The following is a 22,927-nucleotide window of genomic DNA, read 5'->3' on the forward strand; positions in this document are numbered from 1 at the left end:
TTTTGTAGAAAGAAAGTAACCACAGTCTTGAACTAAGTTCTGAATTGTGAGTACAAACATAAGATTTGTCCGGTTTTCTTCTGTGCATAGCGGTGAGCGCGCGCATCTGACTGTTCTTTGGTACCGACCGCCACACCTTTCCTTTTTTTCAGAATGGGGTGATCACGTTCAAGGAATTCATCCGAGCCATTTCAATAACGACGAAAGGAAACATCGACGAAAAACTTAACTGTGAGTAGCGTTTTGTAGCATCTTATGTATAACGGTGAGTAAAGGGAGGTTACCTACTTTACATAAACTAACCTGATCGCGGATAGAATAGTGTTAGTTAACAAAAGAGGGTCAGTATTTTGGGGCTGCTTGCCTCACCATTATCATACAAAAATCTACTTTTTGAAACTGGGCTAATGGTTATGTTAATGCTTTATTTGTAGAAACGATGTTATAAGAGGCAGCTCTTGTAAAGATTAAAGTCTTCAAATGTTTTTCTTGGTGGTAAGTAAGCGAATCCATACTCGCTATGCCAAAGTGCACTGAACTAATCTAACAGCCTTTGTTGATGATACTGCCACGCGCGTCGCTGTGAGAGCGCGTATGTGGCCGAATGGGTTACCGTGCTTGGCTGTCGCGCGGAGGAGCTGGGTTCGAAACCAGGGAGTGGAAGGTTTTATTTTTTTATTTTTATTTCTACTTGGCGCTCGCGCAAATTCGAGAACATTCTCGTCTGATTGAGTTACGAATGTTATACGCGCCGAACGTTCCAGAAACCCACGCGGCTACAAAAGGTACTCCAAGCGGCAAGCCGGAGTCAGTCTCGCCCCAGCGTTTGATTCTGTTGTTACGCCAATTTCGACGCCCACGACGCTCTATTGTTCTCTTCTGTTTCAATTTTGATTTGGCACAAGTTTACCTCATTAAACGTGTCAGTTTCTTTAGTTATTCGTTGCTTCGTCACTTTGTCTTTAGTGACAGTATGATCCGAATTTAAATCAACTGACATTTATGCAGCAGTTTAAAAAAATCCCAACCTAATACACGTCTTGCACTAAGGTATCTTCTTCTGAAGATATCTTCGGAAATTTGCGACTCGTTGTCTTAGGGGTAAAATGTTAGAAAGTTTTCACGTCGCAAAAATATCCCTACTGAAAAAAAAAAAAAAAAACATTTGAAATTTAAACGGGTGGCAAACTGGTCGACCCGTTTGAATCAAACAGTTGGCAAACTGGTTGACCCGTTTGAATCAAACAGGTGGCAAGCTTGCCGACCCGTTTGAAACGGTAGCCGTTTGATTAAGATGCCCGTTTGACCTTGCCCGTGACCACACGTTTGAACGTGCCATTCGAATTGGGAAATTATGCGCTAGCCCTAAATGGGTATCGTCGGGTAGGTTGGTTATCTTAAACTTAAATAGGACGTTTCGAAACTCATAAACCTATTTATAACATGGAGGAAACACGTAGAACAAATGAACTCACGTAGGTGCTTGCAACTGGACAGGAAAACAGACACAAAAGATTGTTTTCAATTCTCTTTGAAGTTTATTACCTCTTCTGTAGACAAGTACAGATGTGCAAGGGATCTGTTAAATGTGAGAGGAACTCTAAGTTTTTATAAAACTAAGAAGATAGCAAAGCAAACAGCAACCGAGGTAATTCTAGACTATGAAAGTAGACTTTCTGTGAAATCATTCACCCGGCTGCCGCGCCAATAGACGCTGCATAATTATATAGATAATCTGGAAGAGTACGCGTAAAAGAACGTTCAATCGTTGCCAAGAAGTAGGTTGCAGTGCACTTACCATAAAAATAGCGGACTTGACACATGTAATCTGTGATCTTTGTGGACACGGTCAAAGCAGGACAGCCACACAAACACAAACGAGAGGGAACGGCTCCTTTGAAGTTTCAACACGATGCGGCGCACAAGCTGTCACTTGCCGAACCCAACCAAACCGCAAGACTTACTGTAAAACCCTTAATGTTCTCGTTCTCGAGCCCTCAATTTTCGCGAATTTCACGAATTAAAGAATTCGCGAAATTTAAGGGCGCGCGAAAATTTCGGTCCTTAAGATTTTCAATGCAGGCGTCTGGACTTCGCGAAATTTAGTGGTCGCGATTATGTCATCTGTGACCGAATCGCGAAAAATGGGGGGCCGCAAAAATAAAGGGTTTTACAGTACTTCTTTGAAGAATCGCGTGTTGCCGATATACGCGTAGGACTTTTCGAACACTGATGGCTTTGGTGCACGTTCAATACGTTGTCAAGAGACATCCTAATAAAACCGCAGGGTTAGGCGACATATTGAAGCAGGTGGGACGAGCTGCAACTGACAACAACCAGACAAAGAAAATAGCGGCTGCCAGGCGCACCCTTCCGGATCTTGATGCTTATCATCGTGAAGCTCGCGCTGCTGCGGGTCACGTGATAGATGTGACAAGAGAGGAGGGAGGGGGCGAGGTCAAGGCGCAGGACACCGGGACAGCCCCCCTCCCTCTCCCCAGGCATTCCAGTGAGACGTGTTTCTGTAGCCTCGGAAAGCAAACGCGCAGGCGCGCGCGCGCGCGCCAGTACGCTCGAACGTTGCAAATGGCGGCGGGGCGGCCAGAAGAAGCTCGGCTTGCGTCGAACGAAGAAAGAGCTCAGCGCGAGCTCGTAGTTTAACTGCTGCAACGGCGGGCGTGTTCTCGCGATGCTCGATGTTCTTGCAGCCGCGTGTTCGCGTGCTACCTTCGCTGCGTCTTGAATTGAAGTGAAACGGAGTCTAGACGTACAGTGCACCTCAAACTTAACGCCGCCACGGCATTTGCCGTTTCTGACAGACCCTGCGGCGGCCGATTGAATTATCTTAAGAAAGTTTGAAGTCCTGATTTCCATCCCATCCTGAGAAGGCATCCCGAACGTTTTGGTGACAAATTTAGTAGTAAGTAGCCGACACGAGCTCAATGTTCGGGAACCCAGTGGCGGCGTTAAGTTTGGGGTATATTGTTCATTCTTTCACGCGGTCGCGTCTTTTGCGAGAGAGATATAAGCTGAATAATTAAATTGAGGCAACGAAGATCGACAAAGTTTTAAAGTTCTGTCAAAAATATCGGCTCACCAACGTCGCGCGTTTACGTAAAAAAAAAGGGTGTTAATTTTAGTAGCAGTATAAGCGAACATCAGCGCGATTGAAATATAAATATAATTACTTGCATTACGCGGACGATCTGAAATCGATGAAGCGGCGCTCCCAGCCTCCCGGAAACATTGACTGCGACGGCTGAAACGCTAGGCGTGCCCATGCCGCCGATCTGTACGTTCAATATCAAACTGGCCCCGGAGAGCCGTTTGATTGAACCGGTACAGTTTGCCGGTCAATGGTCACCCGTCTGTGCAACATGGCCACCGGTTTGAGCAAACGTGCGACAACTTTGCCCAAACGAATCGCCCATTTGCTCAGACGAGTGACCCGTTTGCCAAAGAAGTGACCTGTTTGTCCAAATAGGTGACCGTTAGGGCTCATACGGGGGACCCCTTTGAGCCATACGGGCGACCCCTTTGACAAACTGATGACCGGTATAGTTCAACTGTTACCGGTATGAACCCGTTTATTTTTATATAAACCTGAAATGTTTTTTTTTGTAGGTATATATACCGTAAACGACATGAAAGAAACTCTTCGTTTTATTTGATTGGCGCACTACATATTTTTTCATACTTTTTCGATACGGCGAATTTTTTCAATGTTTCGCCTGCTATTTCTAGGAGCCAAAATAAAAGAGGTACTCTTGTAATCCTGTACTGGTAGGCGCATTACACAAGTTGTGGGAACTATTAGTTCGTGTCAAGGCTGGGCAGTATCGCGATACAAATGAATCGCGATAGCATCTTAGAGATACTTTTGAGTATCTGTATCTCTGTATCGAGATACAATTGAAAAATGTATTTGTATCTCAGTAGTGAGATACATTTACGATGTATCACTTATATTACGATACTTTGCCTGACTTAGGTATCTCGTTACAATTTTTCGCCGTTTTTGCGATAAATTTAAAGGATAGAAACATTTGTTTCATGCAACTTGCTTCAGAATTTATAATATGAAACCGCTCTATAACATGATCTAACTCATTCACTAACATAGAAGAAAAACTGTTGTTTAAAAAAGATTACGGGAAAGATTAACAAAATCAGCTCCTCTCACAAAGCCTTTCACTCTTTTCGAGTTAGCAGCGGGAACGCTGTAAAGAAATCGAGTGGAGAAAAAGTATGGCCGTGTTGTTTAATTTTCCACAGCATGGATGACTCAGAAACATGTAAGACGACAATCTGAGATGCGTCCTCATGGCAAAACAGGATTAATTTCGGGCAGACTGCGTTAAAGACTGCGTACCATGTCAAGCTCTGTAGGCAGTCTTCAACGTTCTTTAACGATGTGGTTCAACGGAGGTGACATGTTTTTTTTTTAGCGGCGTTAAGGATAAATAAAGAGTTCGAAGTAAGGGGTAGGGCATAAAATTGCGCAAAGAGAGAAACACAGGCATAAATTACCATTCGCGTTCGCCACGAACTACACCCTCACCACGTGGCAAAGTTCGGGAACAAATGTATTTCTACAAATATATGTATCTGTATTCCTGAATACTTTGCGCCATTTCTGCAGAAGTATTTCAGCGATATGCCGTTGCATAAAAGACAAATGTATCTCAGTACTTGTATTTGGACCTTAATACACATGTATCCCAGTATTTGTGTTCCCGAATACTTTTTGGAGTGTCTCTGCCTAGCCCTGGTTCGTGTATTATAACGACTTTTATACTCTGCTGAAAGTAACACATACCTTTATTTCTCTAAAAAAAAAAGGGTATCAACGTACACACTTTTGTCCCATATAATACATCCCAAAACTTCAATTCGACATACAGCGCCCTATAGTTGAACAGACGGCCCGAAATTTTACGAAGGGCTTGATAATGGTGCGCTATAACTTATTAAATTGCTAAAGTACGTAGCAAAGACCAACGAAAGAAAACACGGAGTTTTTGCAGTAGGGCCAAGAAAACTGCGATAATCATTTTTGTAGTCAATATTACGTATATGAGCTGCCATAATAAGTTGTACCACACAGCTATGAAGCCCCTCGTAAAATTTGGGGCAGGCTATCCGATTAAAGGGCGCTGTACGTCGAATTGAAGTTTTGGGGTGTATTATATGGGACAAAGGGTGTAATAATAACCCTTTTTTCTGGGAGTGATGTGAGTCCTGATTAAGTGGCCAATTATGATGGCAACCCAAAAACGATGCTTAATCTTACCCTGTCTGTATACCCGAACTATTTCGGGTACACAGTTTTGGAAACTTCTTTTTTCTCGTCGGAGCATCACTGAACGGCCCTCTGGTAGCGCATTTGTACGTGACAATGGAATAATTCAGGGAAGTGCTTTTTGTGTTTTTAACGTCATGCCCCCCAAAATAGTAAAAAAGGAATAAAACTATTGTCGAACATTTTCATAAAAAATGTAAAAAGGAGAGCATCTTACTCGGCATCTCAGAGGGTGCAATAAACATAAATTGAAAACTCGTATTCCATTTGTTTTATTAATTACTTTATAAATAATAAGTCAGGCGCTGATAATCTGGGTGATAATTCCAGCTAATTCATCCATACAAAGTTGTGGTATATTTGTAAACACTTTTATTTTCAATTCACGTATAAAGGAACTTTGAGAACATCGTGATGAGAAATTATTTATTTTCATTTCGGCACTTGCAGATATATTTACTAGGCATGAAAGGCCGACCGCAGAGTGAAAATATATCATAATCAACCGAAGGAAAATAATATTTTGAAGGTTCATGGCGTAATTTAGAAATACTGCGCATTAAACAATGTACTGTATCTGAACCTGCATGCCTGTACTGACGAAAATGCACACGGAAGAGCGCAGGCTGATGAGGCATAAAGCCTACTTTTTATCTATAATAGTAAGATGTTGCTTGCGCCTTACACCCAGCCCTAGCGAGAACACCTGGGCGCAGCGGGCATGTGTGCCGCTAATAGCTTGTGTGTGCTCCCTTTTGTGTATTTGCGTGCAGGGGCCTTTAACCTATACGATCTGGACAATGACGGCTTCGTGACGCGGTCCGAGATGCTGGACATCGTGACGGCCATCTACGTACTGCACGGCAAGGCGGGACCCAGCGAGGCCGACGCCAGCGCTGACAATCCAAGAAAGAGGGTCGACCAGCTTTTCGCCAAGCTCGACACCGTGAGTTTTCGGGACGTTTATCGAGACAGATTTTTTCACAAGCCCACATATTATATGCTTTGTACCCGATGCAATTAAACGAGCCAAATCAACGCGATACATAAAAGGAGTTGGATCTTCAGCTTTGTATAAAAGAATATGTCTGTGTATTCGCACTTACTAGAGACAAGACCCTATCTTAAACAATGCACCACCCTTTCCTAGAACGCAAGCGAATAAATGCAAAGGGAAGCTGTTACGAATTGTCTGGCATTCCGGGAAACTCAGGTCGAGACCCTGGATGTCATAACGTAACGCGGAAAGAAAAACACTTTTCGTAAAAAGGTGACACGAGGTTAGTGCAGATCGAAAGAATATTGCCTTGGAGCAAAATTTCTGGCATATGGTTTACTACGCACACTTCATGACATAAACCGAAAATAAGGCACAAAAAATAAATATAAAGAGGTGGTGGGAAAGTCAAAAAGCAGGCGACGTCTGAATCCCAGCCACTGCATTCTTTCACTCATCTCCCTTTTTTATATTCTTACACTTTTAGCTGCCATATTACAGGCCGCCGGAAATATTGCTGTCTGAAACCCATCATGAATTAAAGACTAACACACATATATCACAACAAATACTTCACCGGACAGATGCTCTGGGTCTTATAACTCTATTTCAAAGCGACGCAATCCCTCGAGGTCACTACATAAAAACAGAGGAGAAAGTTATCTGAACTTGTATTATACTTAAGTGTTACAGAGTGCATGTAAAACCGTTTACTACATATAAGTAGGTTTATTAGCGGTTTAAGAGCTGTATTTATATGGCTGTTATTTGCGTGCACTAGGATCGCGCATCAACGTCACGAGCGCCAACTGGACCATCCTCTGGTTCGTCGTCGTCGTCTAGCGACGCTGGCTACGCTACTAAATTCCTCCCTTCTCAGATTAAAGTGAAACGGTCCGGCGCCTTGCGTAGTCTCGGGGGATACCAGCTACCGCAGAAGCATCAGCTGTAGTTACTGATGGTTCGACACTTTTGTCTGGTGTACCGGTTACAGCTGTGGTTGGATCACTTATGTCAAGGTTGATCATCGGGACTAGGAGATAAGTCGCTCTCCAATCTACGTCGCAGATTCTTTTTTTTGAGCTCATCTGCTTGTACCCGGTGTCGATTGTTATTCTCTGTTTTATGTCAAACAAGACCCGGCCCTCTTGACCGGTGATGACATCTTTTTTCCAGTCGTATCTTGCATCAAAACTTTGACTTATCGGAAACGCCCGGTTACGACTTTTCTTCTAGTAGTTGGTCTTTTAAGAAGTGCGATCACGAAACTCATTGGAGGACTCGTCAGGCTTGGTCAAAGTCCAACGTCGTTCTATAGTGTCGCTTGTTTAGCATCTCGCAGGGGGGCTGTGTAGTTGTGAAACGTGGCGTCCTCCTGTACTTTTGAATGAACTGTCTCAGTACTTCCTTTCCTTCCCCCGTCTTGGATTTTCGGGAGGAAACCTTCAGCGTTTTAACAACATTCTCGCCCAATCCGTTTGACTCAGGATGGCAAGGTAGTGTTAGAATGTGCGAGACGTCTTGATGCTGTAGGAAATATTTGGGAGTGGCGCTACCATACTGTGGGCCGTTGTTCCTGACTACAAGGTTTGGCATTCCACGACGACAAAAATGTCCTTGAACGTTTCAACCGCTGGTTCTGCTCGCGTTGACGTCGTAAGTGTGACTTAAGGCCAATTGCTGATAAAAACAATTACCCCCCAATTCATGGTCTTCTGGTACTCTGCTAAATAGGTGCTGATTTGACTGTAAGGTCATTATGGAACTTCGCACTTATGTAGGGCAACTGTCTCGTTCCGATCGAAGAAGGAAGGACATGCTTCGCATGCTTGGTTCTTCACCTTAATATCCTTGCCCATGTTCGAGCACCAGACATACGAACCGGCAAACATCTTCATCCTCGATTTTTCTTCATATCCTTCATGAATTAAGTCCAACGGACTCTGTCGGAACTCCCAAGAAATCACTTTGAGCATACCCCAAGCTAGACTGCCGTTTGTCGCCGTGAGTTCTGATTGCCTGGAAGGTTATGGTCTTATTTCGGTGTTTCGCTCAACCGCCGGCTATCCTTTTATTACGTTGCGGTAAACCTTCAACAGTGTTTCGTCCTTGGTTGTTTCTGCAGCGATGTCTGATGTCCTTACTGAACGTTTGGTCATATTTTCCTCAACGATCGCGAGATGTCTGAAGAAATCAAGCTCAGAAGATCGGCCACTCCATGTTTTATTTCAGCATAAAACTCGGAGTCAGGTCCTTGAAGTAGTCGTGACAAACCATCCGCGTTTCCAAATTGAGATGTTGGCCTTGAGTTTATTTTGTTCGAGTACCCTTGCAGGATAAAGGAACGCTGTTGAAGTTTATGGGCAGTCGTCACAGGGATTCGTTTCACTGGTAAAAAAATAGCTGCCAATGGCTTATGTTCAGTGTAAAGAAAAGTAAGTTCCTTTTACGTTACGGTCCTCTTGTATATCCTCAGCTCCGGAATGCGTCCCTGCGCGCGCGAGCTCAGTCTGCCCTCAAGGTGACAGCACGAGCTCCACCAATTAACCCAAATCTCTATCATGCTCTTGCGTGTAATCTACGAAAAGTCCCCATTACGCGATACCTAACCATTCTTGTAGTACTGAATCATGCGACAAAACAGTTAAACATTAACCCCATCTTCCGCCCAGTCCTAATTCATTCTTCTGAAATCACGTTCCAGGAAACGAATAAAACATTTAAGGATGCACATATTTTCTTTCTCTTTATTACGATCCTGCGGTATTCCACCCGACAACAAGACCTGGAGCCATGCCCTTTTGTCTTCGGTATACCTGACTTTATGAAGCGCCAGGCAAGCATGACTAAAGCCCTTTTATACGGAAAAAAATAGCGGCATCCTTTGAAGATGACCGCCTGCTATCTTGAGCCAAACCAGGCGGTGCTACCGTCGATGTCAGGGTGTAAGAAAAAAAACATAAAGATGAAAGGTGCGCGCCTCAGAGGAGGAGGGATAAAGAATGCCTATGCCGTCGGTGTGCAGCGCATGCTATGAGCTCATGTCGCCAATCAAATAACTCCGACTGTGCAACGTCACGGCTTTCACCATCTTTCTTTGAGTACATCCTTCGAGGATGGTGGACCGTGACAGTGGGCTTTTAGCCAGTGTGTATGTATTTGAGCGTATTTCAGCCTTTGATTGCGCTCTGACTGAAGTAGAGGAAGGACGTCTGCTATTCTGGGCCAAACCAGGCGGCGCTAGAGTCGACGCACGGGTGTAAGCAAGCAAAACATAAAGATAAAAGGTGTGCACGTCAGAGGGAGAGGGACAAGATGTCGCTAGCTTTTTTATTTAGGGGCATTAGACACGACAAGTGCACAAGCCTCCAGCGTTCGTCTGCTCCACGTACGGCTAACTAGTATGGGGGCGCTTCGCCAGGTGGAGGAGTGGCGCTGCGTATGTGCGGCGAACTGGCGGTCACAGCTGTGTGCTCTGTAGTCAAACGCGTGCTGAGAGCGAACGCGCGCCATATTGCCGCGCGCAAGGCCGAGCAGGCAACGCTCGGTCAAGGACTTCTAGAAGATTCTTGTTTGTTCTTGCTTGGGACGTAAATTTTATCATTTCGTCCTACTTTTTTGTTATCGAAAGTGCCTGTTCATTGTCAACCGGAACGCTCGATGCTCGAACCTTCTGGGCCAAATTTCCGAGATGCCAACTCATGCTAGATAAGGAGCTGCGTGTGACCTCGTCGAATCAGTCTCCCTTTCGCTTACTGTTACGCCAACCAAATCGCCGTCTGCTTTTTTGCTGTCTCGCCACTCCTTCTTTATTTTGTTTCGCACAAGTTCGCCCCTTAAGCCTTTCAGTTTGAAACGGAATTTTCGCCGTATTTTTTTCTCTCATTCGCGAATATATTCCTTTGATACCGTCAAGACTGTTGCTCACGGGTGGAGCGGAGATTAGCTGACTACGATTCATGCTGATGTCATATAAATATCTCCTATAATATGGAAGTGTTCTCAATATTTTTTCTAATTCTCCATTCCGGATTATTCGCTCCCTGCAGGACTCCGACGCCCGAATCAGTCGCGAAGAGTTCTGCGAGGGCTTCAAGACGGACCCGTGGATCCGCAGGGCACTGCTCAACGCCGTCTCCATGCCCGACCAGCCACGCAGCCTGCGAAGCTTCTCGACCGCTTCCTCGGAATGACCGGCACCCCGAAGGGGCTCGGTAGCGAGGCCACAGCAGCGGCCCGCTCTCGGACCTTTCGGAGCACCCACGTCCAGGCGACTGCCGTTGCCGCTGCTCGCGAGGACTTCGTCTCTCACTCCACGATCGCAGCCGCGTGCGTGGACGAAACCGGACGTCGTCGATCCCGGAACGAGCGGGGGTGGCCGCCGCAGCGATGTCGTGCCTCGCTTCTCCGGCCGCTGCCGCTCGCGAAAGATACATCCGTACGGCAGCGGATGTCCGAACCTTCCTGTTTCGTTTCGGTTTGAGTAAAGACTAGGGATGTCGCTAACCTGTCAAGGTTCGAGTTTAACCAGGTTTGACTTTGTTGACCTCCTAACTCAAAGCTCGACAAAATTTTGACTTAAGGTGAATTGATGTGCGCATTTGGGGAAATTAGAAGCGAGCGGAAACTGCTTGGCGGATGAGAAAAATAATATTTAGAGCAAGTATTATTTTTCTTTTCAAGCTATCAAAGCGATTAATACATTACAAATACAAATGTGTGTTATTATTTTATGTAAACACAAGTAAAAAGTTTATAATCTATAAAATATCCTATTTTATAAATCATTCGTTTACAAAAATTTGAAAATTAAACTTAAAAGTCGGGGAACACTGTTCTTAAGTCGATCCTCGACGAACATTGCTAGACGTTCGATAGGTCGCCGGCCCAGTGGAACCTCAGGGTACACAAGAACTCACGCCATCCCTAGTAGTGACGTTGATGTGCCTATGCATCGGGTCCCGTGCTGTCGGTCCATGTGCTCTCTCGCTCGGTCTCCCTGAAACGGGTTTAAGACGTATTTAATGGTTGTAACATTTGCTCTGTAGATGAATGGAATGACTGGCGGGTCGCATACCTATCTGAATTTTCGATATGGGAACGTACTAAAATGTGCATACTTCACGTTACGCCTATGAGCTGATAATAAGGTGTTTTTTTTTTTTAAAGAACGAACCGACACAAGGACAATGTGATATTCCTGAGCTACATTGTTCGTCTTTTAAACTTTAATAACAGTCAGCTTTCAGTCACTTGCTTGAAATGAATTCAGAATCTTTCATTGCAGAGTCTTTCAATTCTGTAAATAAACTTAATACTACTGCGGGTACTTAAATCAATGAAATAAAATAAAACGTTGTGAGCACATGACAGCATTTGGTCCGGAATTTCGAAATGAATTTCTCCAGGCTTCTATTTATAATGTGTGATATATCAAAGTGATTCCGACATTTTCGACGTATGGCTTACTTGTGCTTCCGTTGTAGGATAGTTTAGTTACTGGTACCTATATAAAAACCTTCTGGCGGAATTTTTCGTAGAGAGGGGCAGGAAAAGAAGGACAATATTGAGTTTTGACGCGACAAATTATACGCTTCCTCCTCTTTACATTACTCATAAACTGAATAAAAGGTTAACAATTCAAATTGTTGTCTGGAAAAGCGAGCACGGTGATACAAACTGTATCGGATGGCCTTGTACAGGAAACCTCCTAGACCTAGTAGTTTTCCCTTAAATCTAGCGTTGTCTCTTCTTGATCTCGCTGCGTAATTTTCTCAGACTCTGCTATACAAACACGTTCGGCGTCGTTAACAACGCGCAGGAGCCTCGACCTCGCCGCTTCAGCTACCTTACATATAAATAATGCGGAAGATGCGATATATACATAATTACTCTATTATATTCATACATTCAAACATATATAAATATATGCATGAGCCACAACGTTTTGTTGCCTTCAAAGAACACAACTTATAGTTCGCTTCGCAAAGCTGTCAGTGCTAGTTTACTAAGTACCGTATCAATCACGCTTTTACACATGCTGCTTTTCTAAGAAAGCAACTCTCCGGCTTTTTTGAGGTAATCGTCAGTTATGTGTAAGTCTTTGTAGTGTGACTGGATTCATTATTTCGAAAGTCCTCTCTCCCGATTCCTTTCTTTATGCGCATCAGATTGATTGATATGACGGCATGCTTCATTAGCATAAACACGCAGCCCTCACTTTACCGCTCATGTAAGACTTCTTTACGATTGCAGGTGTTATATGGACTCTTTGTAGTTTGCTTTCGTAGGCACTTGGGCCTGTTTGGTCCATCCTAATATATCTTACATTTTTGTTTTGCAGGGGCGCACTCTGTCGTTTTCGGTATTTTATGTCGATCTAATTTATGGCGTACACTTAAGTTTCTAAAATACTATGCGGGGAAGTGAATTATTTACGCCATCCATGTATCAAGATCAGTGGAGTGCACAGATTCGACGTCAATGTTTGTTACCTTTCGGCTGGAACTTTTTTCAGTTATTGTTCACAAATCCCAGTCGATGCTCAATCAGAGTTTGGCTACGTCAGCGAAGTGCTAAGTAAAAAGCAAAAAAACACACACACACGCACACACGCACACACGCACACCAAACCAATTGTTGTTTTTCCCATTTGCTTAGTTTTAAACTGGGATGCTCGGTGAAAGATGGTTTTAACTCATTCCCAATAAGCAAGAAAGGATGGCAATCAACGGCTCCGTAAACGGAGACGAAGAGAGGCGGCAAACACGACAGGACGCTGTCAAAGGTGTAACTGGAACTTTTAGGCAAAAGGGAAAAAAAATCAGCAACGTGAAATAATGAGGTTATAAACACAAACACAAGCTTGTTAACAATCACCATAATCTACAGTTTTTAACAACTCACTCAATCTGTTACCTTGATACAGCTAAAAAAATCTACCATAGTATCCTGGACGGTGGCCGCACCGTGTGAAGTGGTTACGGCGAATAAACTGCGTAAAATTGCCGACGCAGGAAACGATGAAAGCGGGACCGACAGTGTGCCGGCACTCTCGCTCTGCCTTTTTAGACACTCGTAGTTTGCAGAGGTGTGCCGGGCGTGTCTGGAATCTCTTTGTCGTCAGGCGCCGTTCCGTGTAGGCCTCGCTTGGCTGTGAGCACTTTTTTTTTTCGGTATAGCTTGTAAGTTGTTTCCTTACTTGCAAGCGCCGTAAAAACGCAGCAGATTTTTTTTTTTTTTTTTGTTATGAGAGGCTGAATTGCATTTTGTGTGTGGGCTACTTTGGGGCTCGTGACGCACGAGTATTAGTGTTCCCTTTATAATTGTGTATTCTTAAGGTCTGTCGACCGCTCCTCATTTTCGGATTCATTCCTAATATCAGAGACTTACGAAGAAGCCTTGGAGGCACAGTCACTGTGAGCTTCAGGGCACATCCAGAAAATCACGTCTCTCCTAAAATAGTTTGGTTAAAAATCGGTATGTGACAAGCAGAAAAAATTAGCATTCAAGGCGTCATATGTTGTGCGATGGGCTTTACTAAATAAAATGATATAGCTTCTCGAAAAAACAGTCCGACCTGCAGAGGTACACAGCAATGCACCTCTGCAGGTCGGCGACCTGGTGAAGAAAACAGCGCAAAAAAAGACGAGGTAAGAGTAAAGGAACATGCGCAACACACTCGGCCTGTGTGTTCTGCAGGTTCCTTTTCTTTGTCCTCGTCGTTTTGTGCGCCGTTCTGTTCATCATGACATCATACCAACTCGCCCAACTTAAAACACTTCTGCAGGTCGGGTTCGTTGCTCGAGCAACGAACCCGACCTGCAGAAGTGTTGTTGTTATAATATTATTATAATTGGGTTCGCTCATCTTGTATTACTAGTACAAGCTCAATTTCAAATTATACACTCATTGGGCCCTCATGTGTTCAGTTCAGATTGAACATCGGTCTGCCTACCTCAAATGAAAACCAAATTATTCTATATTTTTAACGCATTTTCTTTCATTTCCTTGTTACGGTGGTCATCAAATCCCTGAAGCTACCGTTCATGGTAGTTGTTCGTATTAGGTGCTGCTCGCTCAGTATGACTCCAAGATAAACATTTACTAAATTTAAAACAAAATTCAAATCACAATGGTTTCAATGAAGCAGCATATTTGAGGAACACTAGTAGGGTACCACGTTCTAAACGCATGTAGTGACTTGGAATTCATTTTAGCACTCAAAAGACAACGACACAAAGACGAGAATCAGACACCACAGTGCGCACTGTGGTGTCTGATTCTCGTCTTCGTGCCCTTGTCTTTAGAGCGCTAAATAGTATTTGAAGATCCGAAACCAACTAGCCCAGCAATCTACTCTGTGTGTAGTGAATGCGTTAAATCAGTGATAAAGATTTATCTTATTGGATGTCCTTCTTTAACTACCAAATATATTACCCTTTATTCTCATAAACAGATATGTAGTAAATAAGTGTTTTTGGACATTCCACTTGTTTGCTTAGCACTTCCTATAGAGAAACAATGATTCGGGAGAAACTGCTATGTTCCGTAAGCCGAAAATGCCGAGCGGTAGATTTAGAGACATGCTGCAAAAGGTAAAGTGATCTCTGAATAGTGTACTCATTGAATGCAACAAATTTCTGCCGTAAGCAAATCTTTTGATTGAATTGCACAAAATGTTGCGCATATGTGTCACGCAACGGTCAATTTCCCTGCGGTGTCAACTTTTTCCACTCAGAGTGTGAGATGAGGAATACCTCCGCTTCATATTTTCTTTGTGCAATTACAGCTTTTAATTTTTCGCATTTAGCGTTTCGTTTTGAGCTTGAAATAATGCCCAAAATTAAAAAAAAAATGTTACTGAAAATCACAGACGTAGTATGCTCTTAAATTATCGTAGATAACCAGTTTTATTCACCGCTTTGTTAAAAAAAAATACACAGAATCATTGAGCGCACAATAAAGAGGGTGAGTGCTTGTGTATTCTTGGTGTTATTCATGCACAGAAATAGCATTGAATGAATGTTTAATATATACTATGTAATTTATTGAAGGAAGACTGGCTAGAAAGCACAATTTAAAACGTCGCACCTGAAGCATGCATGTAAAAAGCCGTGTCATCTAATTACAAGCTGGCTCAATGTAAACGTCTTAAAGCTCTAAACGACTTGTCTTTTCGGAACAAGCAATTTCCTTTCTTCCTAGCGCTAGACTCAGTAGCAGTGAAACTCCAGGACCGCTTGCTAGTGCTACCTCTATGTAATGTTTCTCCTAAAGCGCACACAATCGACGTATTAAGTTCACGTTTTTCCAGCATATACCTTTATTGAGTTCAAGAAGTCTAGTCCAGTTCTAAGTTGAGTCGAAACGCTATCGGGATCATTTCCATATTGAAGTTTTTTTTATCAAATTAATCATGTTATCCGAATGAAGTCATAGCGCGTACAACTAACCCATAGTCCGAAGTTCCGGCATGAAAACTGCACGAGGGTCTTTGTAACAAAAATTACATTGCTCATTTAAACGGACAGTGCAGAAACTGGCCTTCAGTAAATTGGAAAACTGGTGGAAGCCTTGTCTTGTAGACGTCGATAATAAAAAAATCGCCAACAACGAATGATTTTTTTTATACCCAGAATATGGTTGTTTTTGATTGGTGGGCCTAGTGTTTCCACATCTTACATTAGTGCTCTTATAATGCCCATGGTTATTGAAAGATTAAGACCCGATTCTTGCTTCGCGATTCGCAATTTGGTGTTCTTATCTGTTAACCCCGCAATCTATTCCTCTGTAAAGCAATAATTAGATGGTCACTACATCATTACTCCCTGTGTTTCGTAAGCTAACATGGACTGTATATAAACTATGTGTCTATACCACACAACCACGCCCTCTTGCGTAGATCTTTCGCAGTCTGTAGTCGCGAAGGACGCCTTTGAACTGAAATGCCTTGTTAGGGTGTCTAGATATTTCTTCAATTGATCTCCTCAAGTTGTGCGTTTTTCTGTGTCGGTATTGCATTTTTACGTGTACCCTCTGACTTTGACGCGCAGTGTGGCCTGTAGTGATTTATAAAGTTTTTCACGATCGAGTGAACAGACGCAACTCACGACGATTGCAACGTGTTCTTTACCCTTCATTATGTCGTTTTTTTTTAAAGATGCAGCTTCAGCTACAATGTCGTATATTTGTTGGTGCTTCAACATGGCTCATTCTGCAATAAACTACTGAAATTAGCTCGTTTTTGCGTGACCATTGCTGAAGAAGATGAAAATATAGTCATTGTCACATTTCGTAGCATTAAAGAAGACGACGCTCCAAGCGCGAAAGACGTAAGGAAGAGGAGCAATGCTGCTACTACGTACCCAAACGTACAGGGAAAACTGGCGCGCACTAAAGGGCGAAAGGCGAAAAAAGGAAAAGGGGCTAAGTCCACGAGCTTGGAGTTTGGAATAATGTTTTCGAACAAAGACAAAGTACGATTGGCTCAGCCCATAAAAACGATGATCTGGTCCATGCCCGATGCTCAAAGGAACATTGGCAATTAGGTGTATTTTTTTATATTAGCGGTCTAATCTTAAATACAAATTCTGTGTTGCTGACATATTTCAAGAACGACGAAACATATTACGCGTCCGTAATACGATGCATGGTGATGCGGTTCCTCTCTGCGAATTTGAGGGATGACCTGTCCTGTGTTTGAAATATTGGAACAAATATATACCTCGTTAATTGCCCGATATGCTGGATGGAAACGTGCTATAGAGATATGAACTGTCGAATAATCCAGAATGTGGCATGGCTAAACTTTAGTTATACGTGTAGGTAGTACGAAAAGTACTGAGGTAAACAAAAAGCTAGGTTTAGATAGGTCTCAATGAGTATCTACGCTGGAATGAATTGTTTCAAGGACAGAAACCCTTTCCCGCCCTTGTTATTCGCGAAATTAATTTTGTAGATAAAAGCGAGTAGCTCTTCGTGTTATCTTCTGAAGCATCACGTTTTTAGACTGACCTGTATGAACGGATAAAACATGGTGTAAATAAATAGGATGACGTGCTCATGGCACACCTGCAGGAGCCTATTCATGAGGCCAGCAGGACGTTCTAAATGTATCATAAAAAGGTATCTTACTAGAACATTATGGTATGAACTACACTCTAAGAAAAAAGGGAGCGCGACTTAGTCCCTCGGGGGACCAAATGCGCTGCCACCACCATTAGTCCTCTAGGGGAGCAACTGTAACGGGAGAAACTGTTGCGCCCCGTCAGTTAGTCCCTCGCACTAGCACCGTTGGAACTAACTGTTACACCCTTTCAGTTACACCTCGAGGACTAGCTGTTAGGCCCTTACACTTCATCCTTTGGGACCAACTGTTACACTGTTTCAATTGAACCCCGAGGACAAACTGTTAGGCCCTTGCAGTTGGACCCCTGGGACTAACTGTTACACCGTTTCAAATGAGCCCCGAGGACCAACTGTTAGGCCCTTGCACTTGGACCCCTGGGTCTAAACGTTGCGCCCTTGGATTTAGACCCCTGGGACTAAAGGTTTATCCTTTACATTCGGTCCCGGGCCACAAATCTCCGAAACGAAATTGTGGAGTGCAGTTTAAACGCAGCTTTATTGCCTCGTAGATACACATCGCATTCACGGATGACTGAAGTCGAAGTTCCTTTGCGGTAGAATCCACGATAAGGCCAACTTCCGAAGAGTGCACTTGCGTCGACGATGGCTTGGACACTGGGACGTCTCTTCATGCCGGTCGTAGTCCCAGCACCGTTTACTGGGGCACCGGAAGCTTCTTGCCTGTTTGGGAGGAATTTGGATTATTAGTAATAGGGCAGCGTAAATACCCAATCGCTTGACAAATATATGAGATATAAGTTATAACACATGCATAATAAATTAACAAATAGCCTGCATAAGTGATACAATAGTTCACATCCAACATGCGATCTGTTGACAGCAGACCAGCGCAATAATAGATTTTAGTAGACCGTTCGCTGCGAATTACAGACCCAGCGCGTGCGTGCTCTAACTATGCTTCAAAGTGACGGCACGATCTCCCGCCATCAACGCGAAAGTCTAGTGTACAACCGAATAAATATCTCCATTAATGCCGGCTCTCACACGCAGCGAAGCGCTGATGTAGCGCTGCTCACGTGTCATGAGCTACTTTTCGTCTGGCATGAGCAAGTGTTTTGTCGGCGCGATACAAAATCTGGTGACCGATCCCGTCAGCACGCGCTTAGCGCAATGTCAGCGCTATGCCTGTAGCGCTCCGCTGCATGTGTGGACAGGCGTTTATGGTCAAGCGATCCTGCCAGGGTCTGCGAAACACACACACACACACACACAAAAAAAAAATAAGCCATCGGTAGTACTGGCGTTTCGCTCGATACGATTGAATATGAGGTCTCTGTGCTGCATAAAAAAATCAGCAACCATGGTGCCAAAAAAAGAAATAGAGCATGGCGCGCGCTTTGCAAGCTAGAAAACGCGCTCAAAAAATAAAACACTTTCTGAAGCCACAGTTAATAATTACACCATAAATAGAAGCACTTCGACATACCTTAATCGAGTTCCCTTGACTTGTGACTTCAGAACAGATCAAGTGCAGTGCTTCAGGAATCAGCACCGCGAATCCAAACCGGATCCCGCCATGATCGGAGACGACACAAGGCGACCAGCCTCCGACGAAGGTTTTATTTCGACTTTCAACTTACTAAAAACAGGTTCTTTTAAACAAAGACACTTCCCATTTTCCCGACGGACCTCATCTGCACAACCAACGCCCAACCCCCCGCGTAAAGAAGGAGCAAAGAATGCGGGGTAGGGGATTGGGGGGAGGGGGCAGTGCGCCCAGAAGATAATCTCTTTTCCCGTTTCCACTATACACACGATACAATGACACCGCAGAGCTCTAAGGACGGCAGAAGGTCGCCACTTTCCACACGCCGGTCGAGTGACGTACAAGCGAACACTTTTTTTTTTCTTTTCTCTCTCTCGCTCTCTCTTAAGCATTTTCAACTTTCTCGGGTGGCTTTTTTTTAGTTTGCATTTGTTTTGTATTAGTAGGGTGGTGCCAGGTGGTGACGTTCCGGGCGTGGTTCGTTCTTCGTTGTTCATCTGAATTGTTTTGGAAACAGCGACGACGATGGCATGAAGTCGTCTGGATACTGTCCCTGAATGTGCTCTTTAAGGGGATACTTCAACGAAATTTGAAATATTCCCGTCGTGTTCAAAAATATGTTGAATATGATCCACAATATCCGTAAATGACAATCGCACGTTTGTATTTTGAGCCTGGTGGCTGTATTTTTCGTTATAAACGGCCCTTTCTGGCAAGCGCTCGGAGAAGGCCCAGCGGAGACCACGTGGCATCCAACGCAATCGTGACGTAGGTCGTCTCAAGACGAGCAAAGCTTTGGCGTGGCTGACGTCGAGAGGATGGCCTAGTCGTTCCAGCCACCGAAGCAGCGGCTTTTGTACAAATTTTGAGTGACGGGTTAATCTTCTATAATCTTGTAGGGGGACAATAGCGACTTCTGTGACACACAAAAGGCATCCTCGGGAAGTGGGGAGTTCCTCCTGCCCCTCTTCTCTCGTCGCGGCCGGAGGTGAGACAACCTCCGTCACTAGCTGCCAAGGTTGCTAGACGGGCATTACAAGCGAGGCGTTAGCGACATCCACCAGGTGCTCTTTGCTAATCGTTTAATTCGTTTTAAAATTTCTTTTCGTGACTTTTTTAAAAAGATATTGGTATGTTCGATTTGATGGTGCTTTTTTGAACACATATAGACCAAGAAATGAGCGCCGAAATTTCGTTGTAGTATCCCTTTAAGTGGAACGTGCGGTGCATCAAGTGTGTCGTTACGGATTTTGAGTTCGACATTGGACTACCCAGAAAGGTTTGTCACGCAGAGACGGAGGCGCGTTCCCACCGGCGATGCGATCTAGTCGCGCGATAACTTTCATCGCAAAAGCGACCATCGCGGGCAAAAGGCGACGCGATTTCAGCAGTCGCTTCTCCACCCGACTTTTTTGCGATGCGATCTAGTCGCGGAGCGGCTGAGCCAATCAACGGCGTTCGGGGCGAGAGTTTTCGAGAAACGACTCGCCAACGAAGGCGTTGGACTCGCTTATCGCACACGCCGGTGTGACCATCTAATTTTTTTTAGCGATGCGATCTAGTCGCATCGCGCGACTGCTTATATCGCCGGTGGGAATGCTCAGTTTTAGCGATTGAAGTGACCACTTATTCTGACTGCGAGACTCCGGTGTTAAAAGCATGGCTTCTACAAACTGTTAAGTTTAATTTTAAAAAGGAAAAATGTGTTAGTATTTGGAGGTGTTGCGTTTGGATAAATGCACATTTTTTGCGCGAAGGCAAATTACGTAAATGGGACTTGTGGAATATCAACAGATCCTTTTTGACGAGATAGTTGGCTGAAGTCGACTCAGCACATTCGTTCACTCGCATTCACACAACGCGTGAAACTCTACCATGTAATGTCTTAACGTTCGTGGCACATTAACCAAATTCGCCAGTTTCGTTCGAGTTTTGTCAACACTTCCAGCCGTGCTGGGCTGACTCTCGCCGATCCCCAGGACAAGCGAAATAGCATCCGTCCTCCTGGCAAAAATTCCGTTTGCCTTCGGGGACTAAATCATGCAGATGCACCCTGTCTGAGGGGGACTAATGGATGCTTTTGCTCGCGCACGCCTATCGGTTGGTCCCAGTCAAGCGCAGTTAGTCCCCAGCTTTTGCGTACGGTACCTAGCTTGAGCCAGATGGTCCTTTCGGGGAGCTACTGGGAGTTCAGAGGACCAAATGCTGCCGTTAGTCCCTTGAGGCCAACATTTTTCTTAGAGTGTAGAACTGCAATGAACAAATGTTCATTGCTTTTCTCGTTGAATTTATAATTTGGACCTAAATATAGCATTTGTGCTGGGGACTACAGCTTAGAAAACGTATGCAGTAAACTTTGCTATCCATCTTCACCCTTGCTGGTTTTGAACGCATGCTAGGCATTGCATTTCGAAGGCCTGCCAGGGGACATCGCGGGATCAAACATAGTGCGGTGCCAGCTACGCGTTCTACTTCTATCACGTGCTAAACGAGCTAGCTCCGGGCATTTACGGAACGCCCGTTCTAGATAAATGTATTGATGGATGGATTGATGAAGGGATGCTAACGGCTATACCCTTTATAACGGGCGGTAGCTCGTACCAACTAGCATATACAGGGTGTTTCACGAAAAGAGGGCAAATTCGATATTGCGAAAACTACGCGTCGCGACGAAAAATGGCTTATGTCGTTTTGTTCCTGGGCGAGGGTCCTATTTAGGAAAATTATTAAAGTCCGTTAGAATTAAATTGTTAATTGTTTTTGCGTAATTAACTTAGTTAATATTCTGTTGAAGGGCATGGTTTCAATTAGAAAATTGCTCAGCATTATCGAAAAACACTAAATTAACATATTTCAGAACGATGGAAGGTAAGCGAAGCATTTTACGGCTTTCTGAAAAACCGTACAAATTTGGCGGGATTTTAAGTTTCGGTTTGCTATCGGAGCGCATCTCAGCCCCGGCGGAACCGTGGAGAAATAGTGCAACCAGCCTCTGGTGCGTCGCGCGATGACAGCGCAGCAGAGGTTGGATGCACTAACTCTCCACGGGGTGCGGTGCCGTCGGAGCCGAGAAGCGCTCCGATTGCAAACCGAAACTTAAAAACCCGTCGAATTTGTATGGTTTTTCAGAAAGTCATAAAATACCGCGCGTGGCTTCTGTTGTTCTGCCATTTGTTGGTTTAGTGTTTTTGACGATGCTGAGGAACTTTTTATTTGAAACCATACCCCCGAACCCAACATTAAAAAAGTTAATTACGCAAAATTATTGAGCAATCTAATTATCCTGGACCTTAATAACTTTCCTAAATAGGCTCCTGGCCCAGGACCAAAACGACACAAGTCTTGTTTTGTTCCGACGCGTAGTTTTTGCAATATCGAATTCGTCCACCTTTCATGAAACACCCTGTACATTTTAAACAAAAAAAGTATGATTTTCCCTTCGCCCTTTAAAGCCACTTCACTTCCCCATTAATATTGCGTCTCTTTCACCCCGTGGTGTGGGATGTCACCAGGATGACCCCGTGCCTCTTTCCCACGACAAAAGGGTCGCTAATTTTCCCCTGGGCAAACATAGTCGGCGTTACCCCAGCACCGGGCCCACTGGGAGAGAGGGTTGAGACTTTGGGCAGGAGCCAAGCGGGAGAGAGAGAATAAACGTCTTTATTGAGCAAAAGAAGCTTAGGGAGGCGTCCTAAGTGCAGGATGCCTTGAGCTCGGGCCGCGTCTTGGGCCCTCGCGACCGGTCGCAGCTGATCGTCGAGGTCGGGGCTGGCCAAGGCTCTCTCCCAAAGCTTGGTGGTGGGATAGAGGATGGGGGGATCTAGTGGTGTTTGGGAGCAGCCTCCTACCATATGTCGGAGGGACCGGGGTTCTCCGCAGAAGCGGCGTTGCGGAGAAAAGTCAGTGGAGGCTAGGAGGTGATTTCTGGTGGGGTGGGGGAAAGTATTAACCTGTAGCGCACGGAGTATTCTTTCCTGTTCTCTAGGTAGTG

The 22,927-nt window shown here is 44.4% G+C and overlaps 1 protein-coding gene across 1 annotated transcript; it reads left to right on the forward strand.

The window, feature by feature from the left end:
• Positions 1 to 152: 152 nt before the first annotated feature.
• LOC8050836 (frequenin-1) lies at positions 153 to 11,944 on the forward strand (the record flags this gene model as incomplete). Its single annotated transcript, XM_042288254.1, is given in 3 exon segments — positions 153 to 231; positions 6,076 to 6,248; positions 10,349 to 11,944. Coding segments are annotated over 3 exon segments (396 nt in total), but the record flags the coding sequence as incomplete, so codon positions are not given.
• Positions 11,945 to 22,927: the final 10,983 nt, after the last annotated feature.

Source organism: Ixodes scapularis, unplaced genomic scaffold (genome assembly GCF_016920785.2).
Source record: "Ixodes scapularis isolate PalLabHiFi unplaced genomic scaffold, ASM1692078v2 ptg001358l_1___fragment_2___debris__unscaffolded, whole genome shotgun sequence".
NCBI lineage: Eukaryota > Metazoa > Arthropoda > Arachnida > Ixodida > Ixodidae > Ixodes > Ixodes scapularis.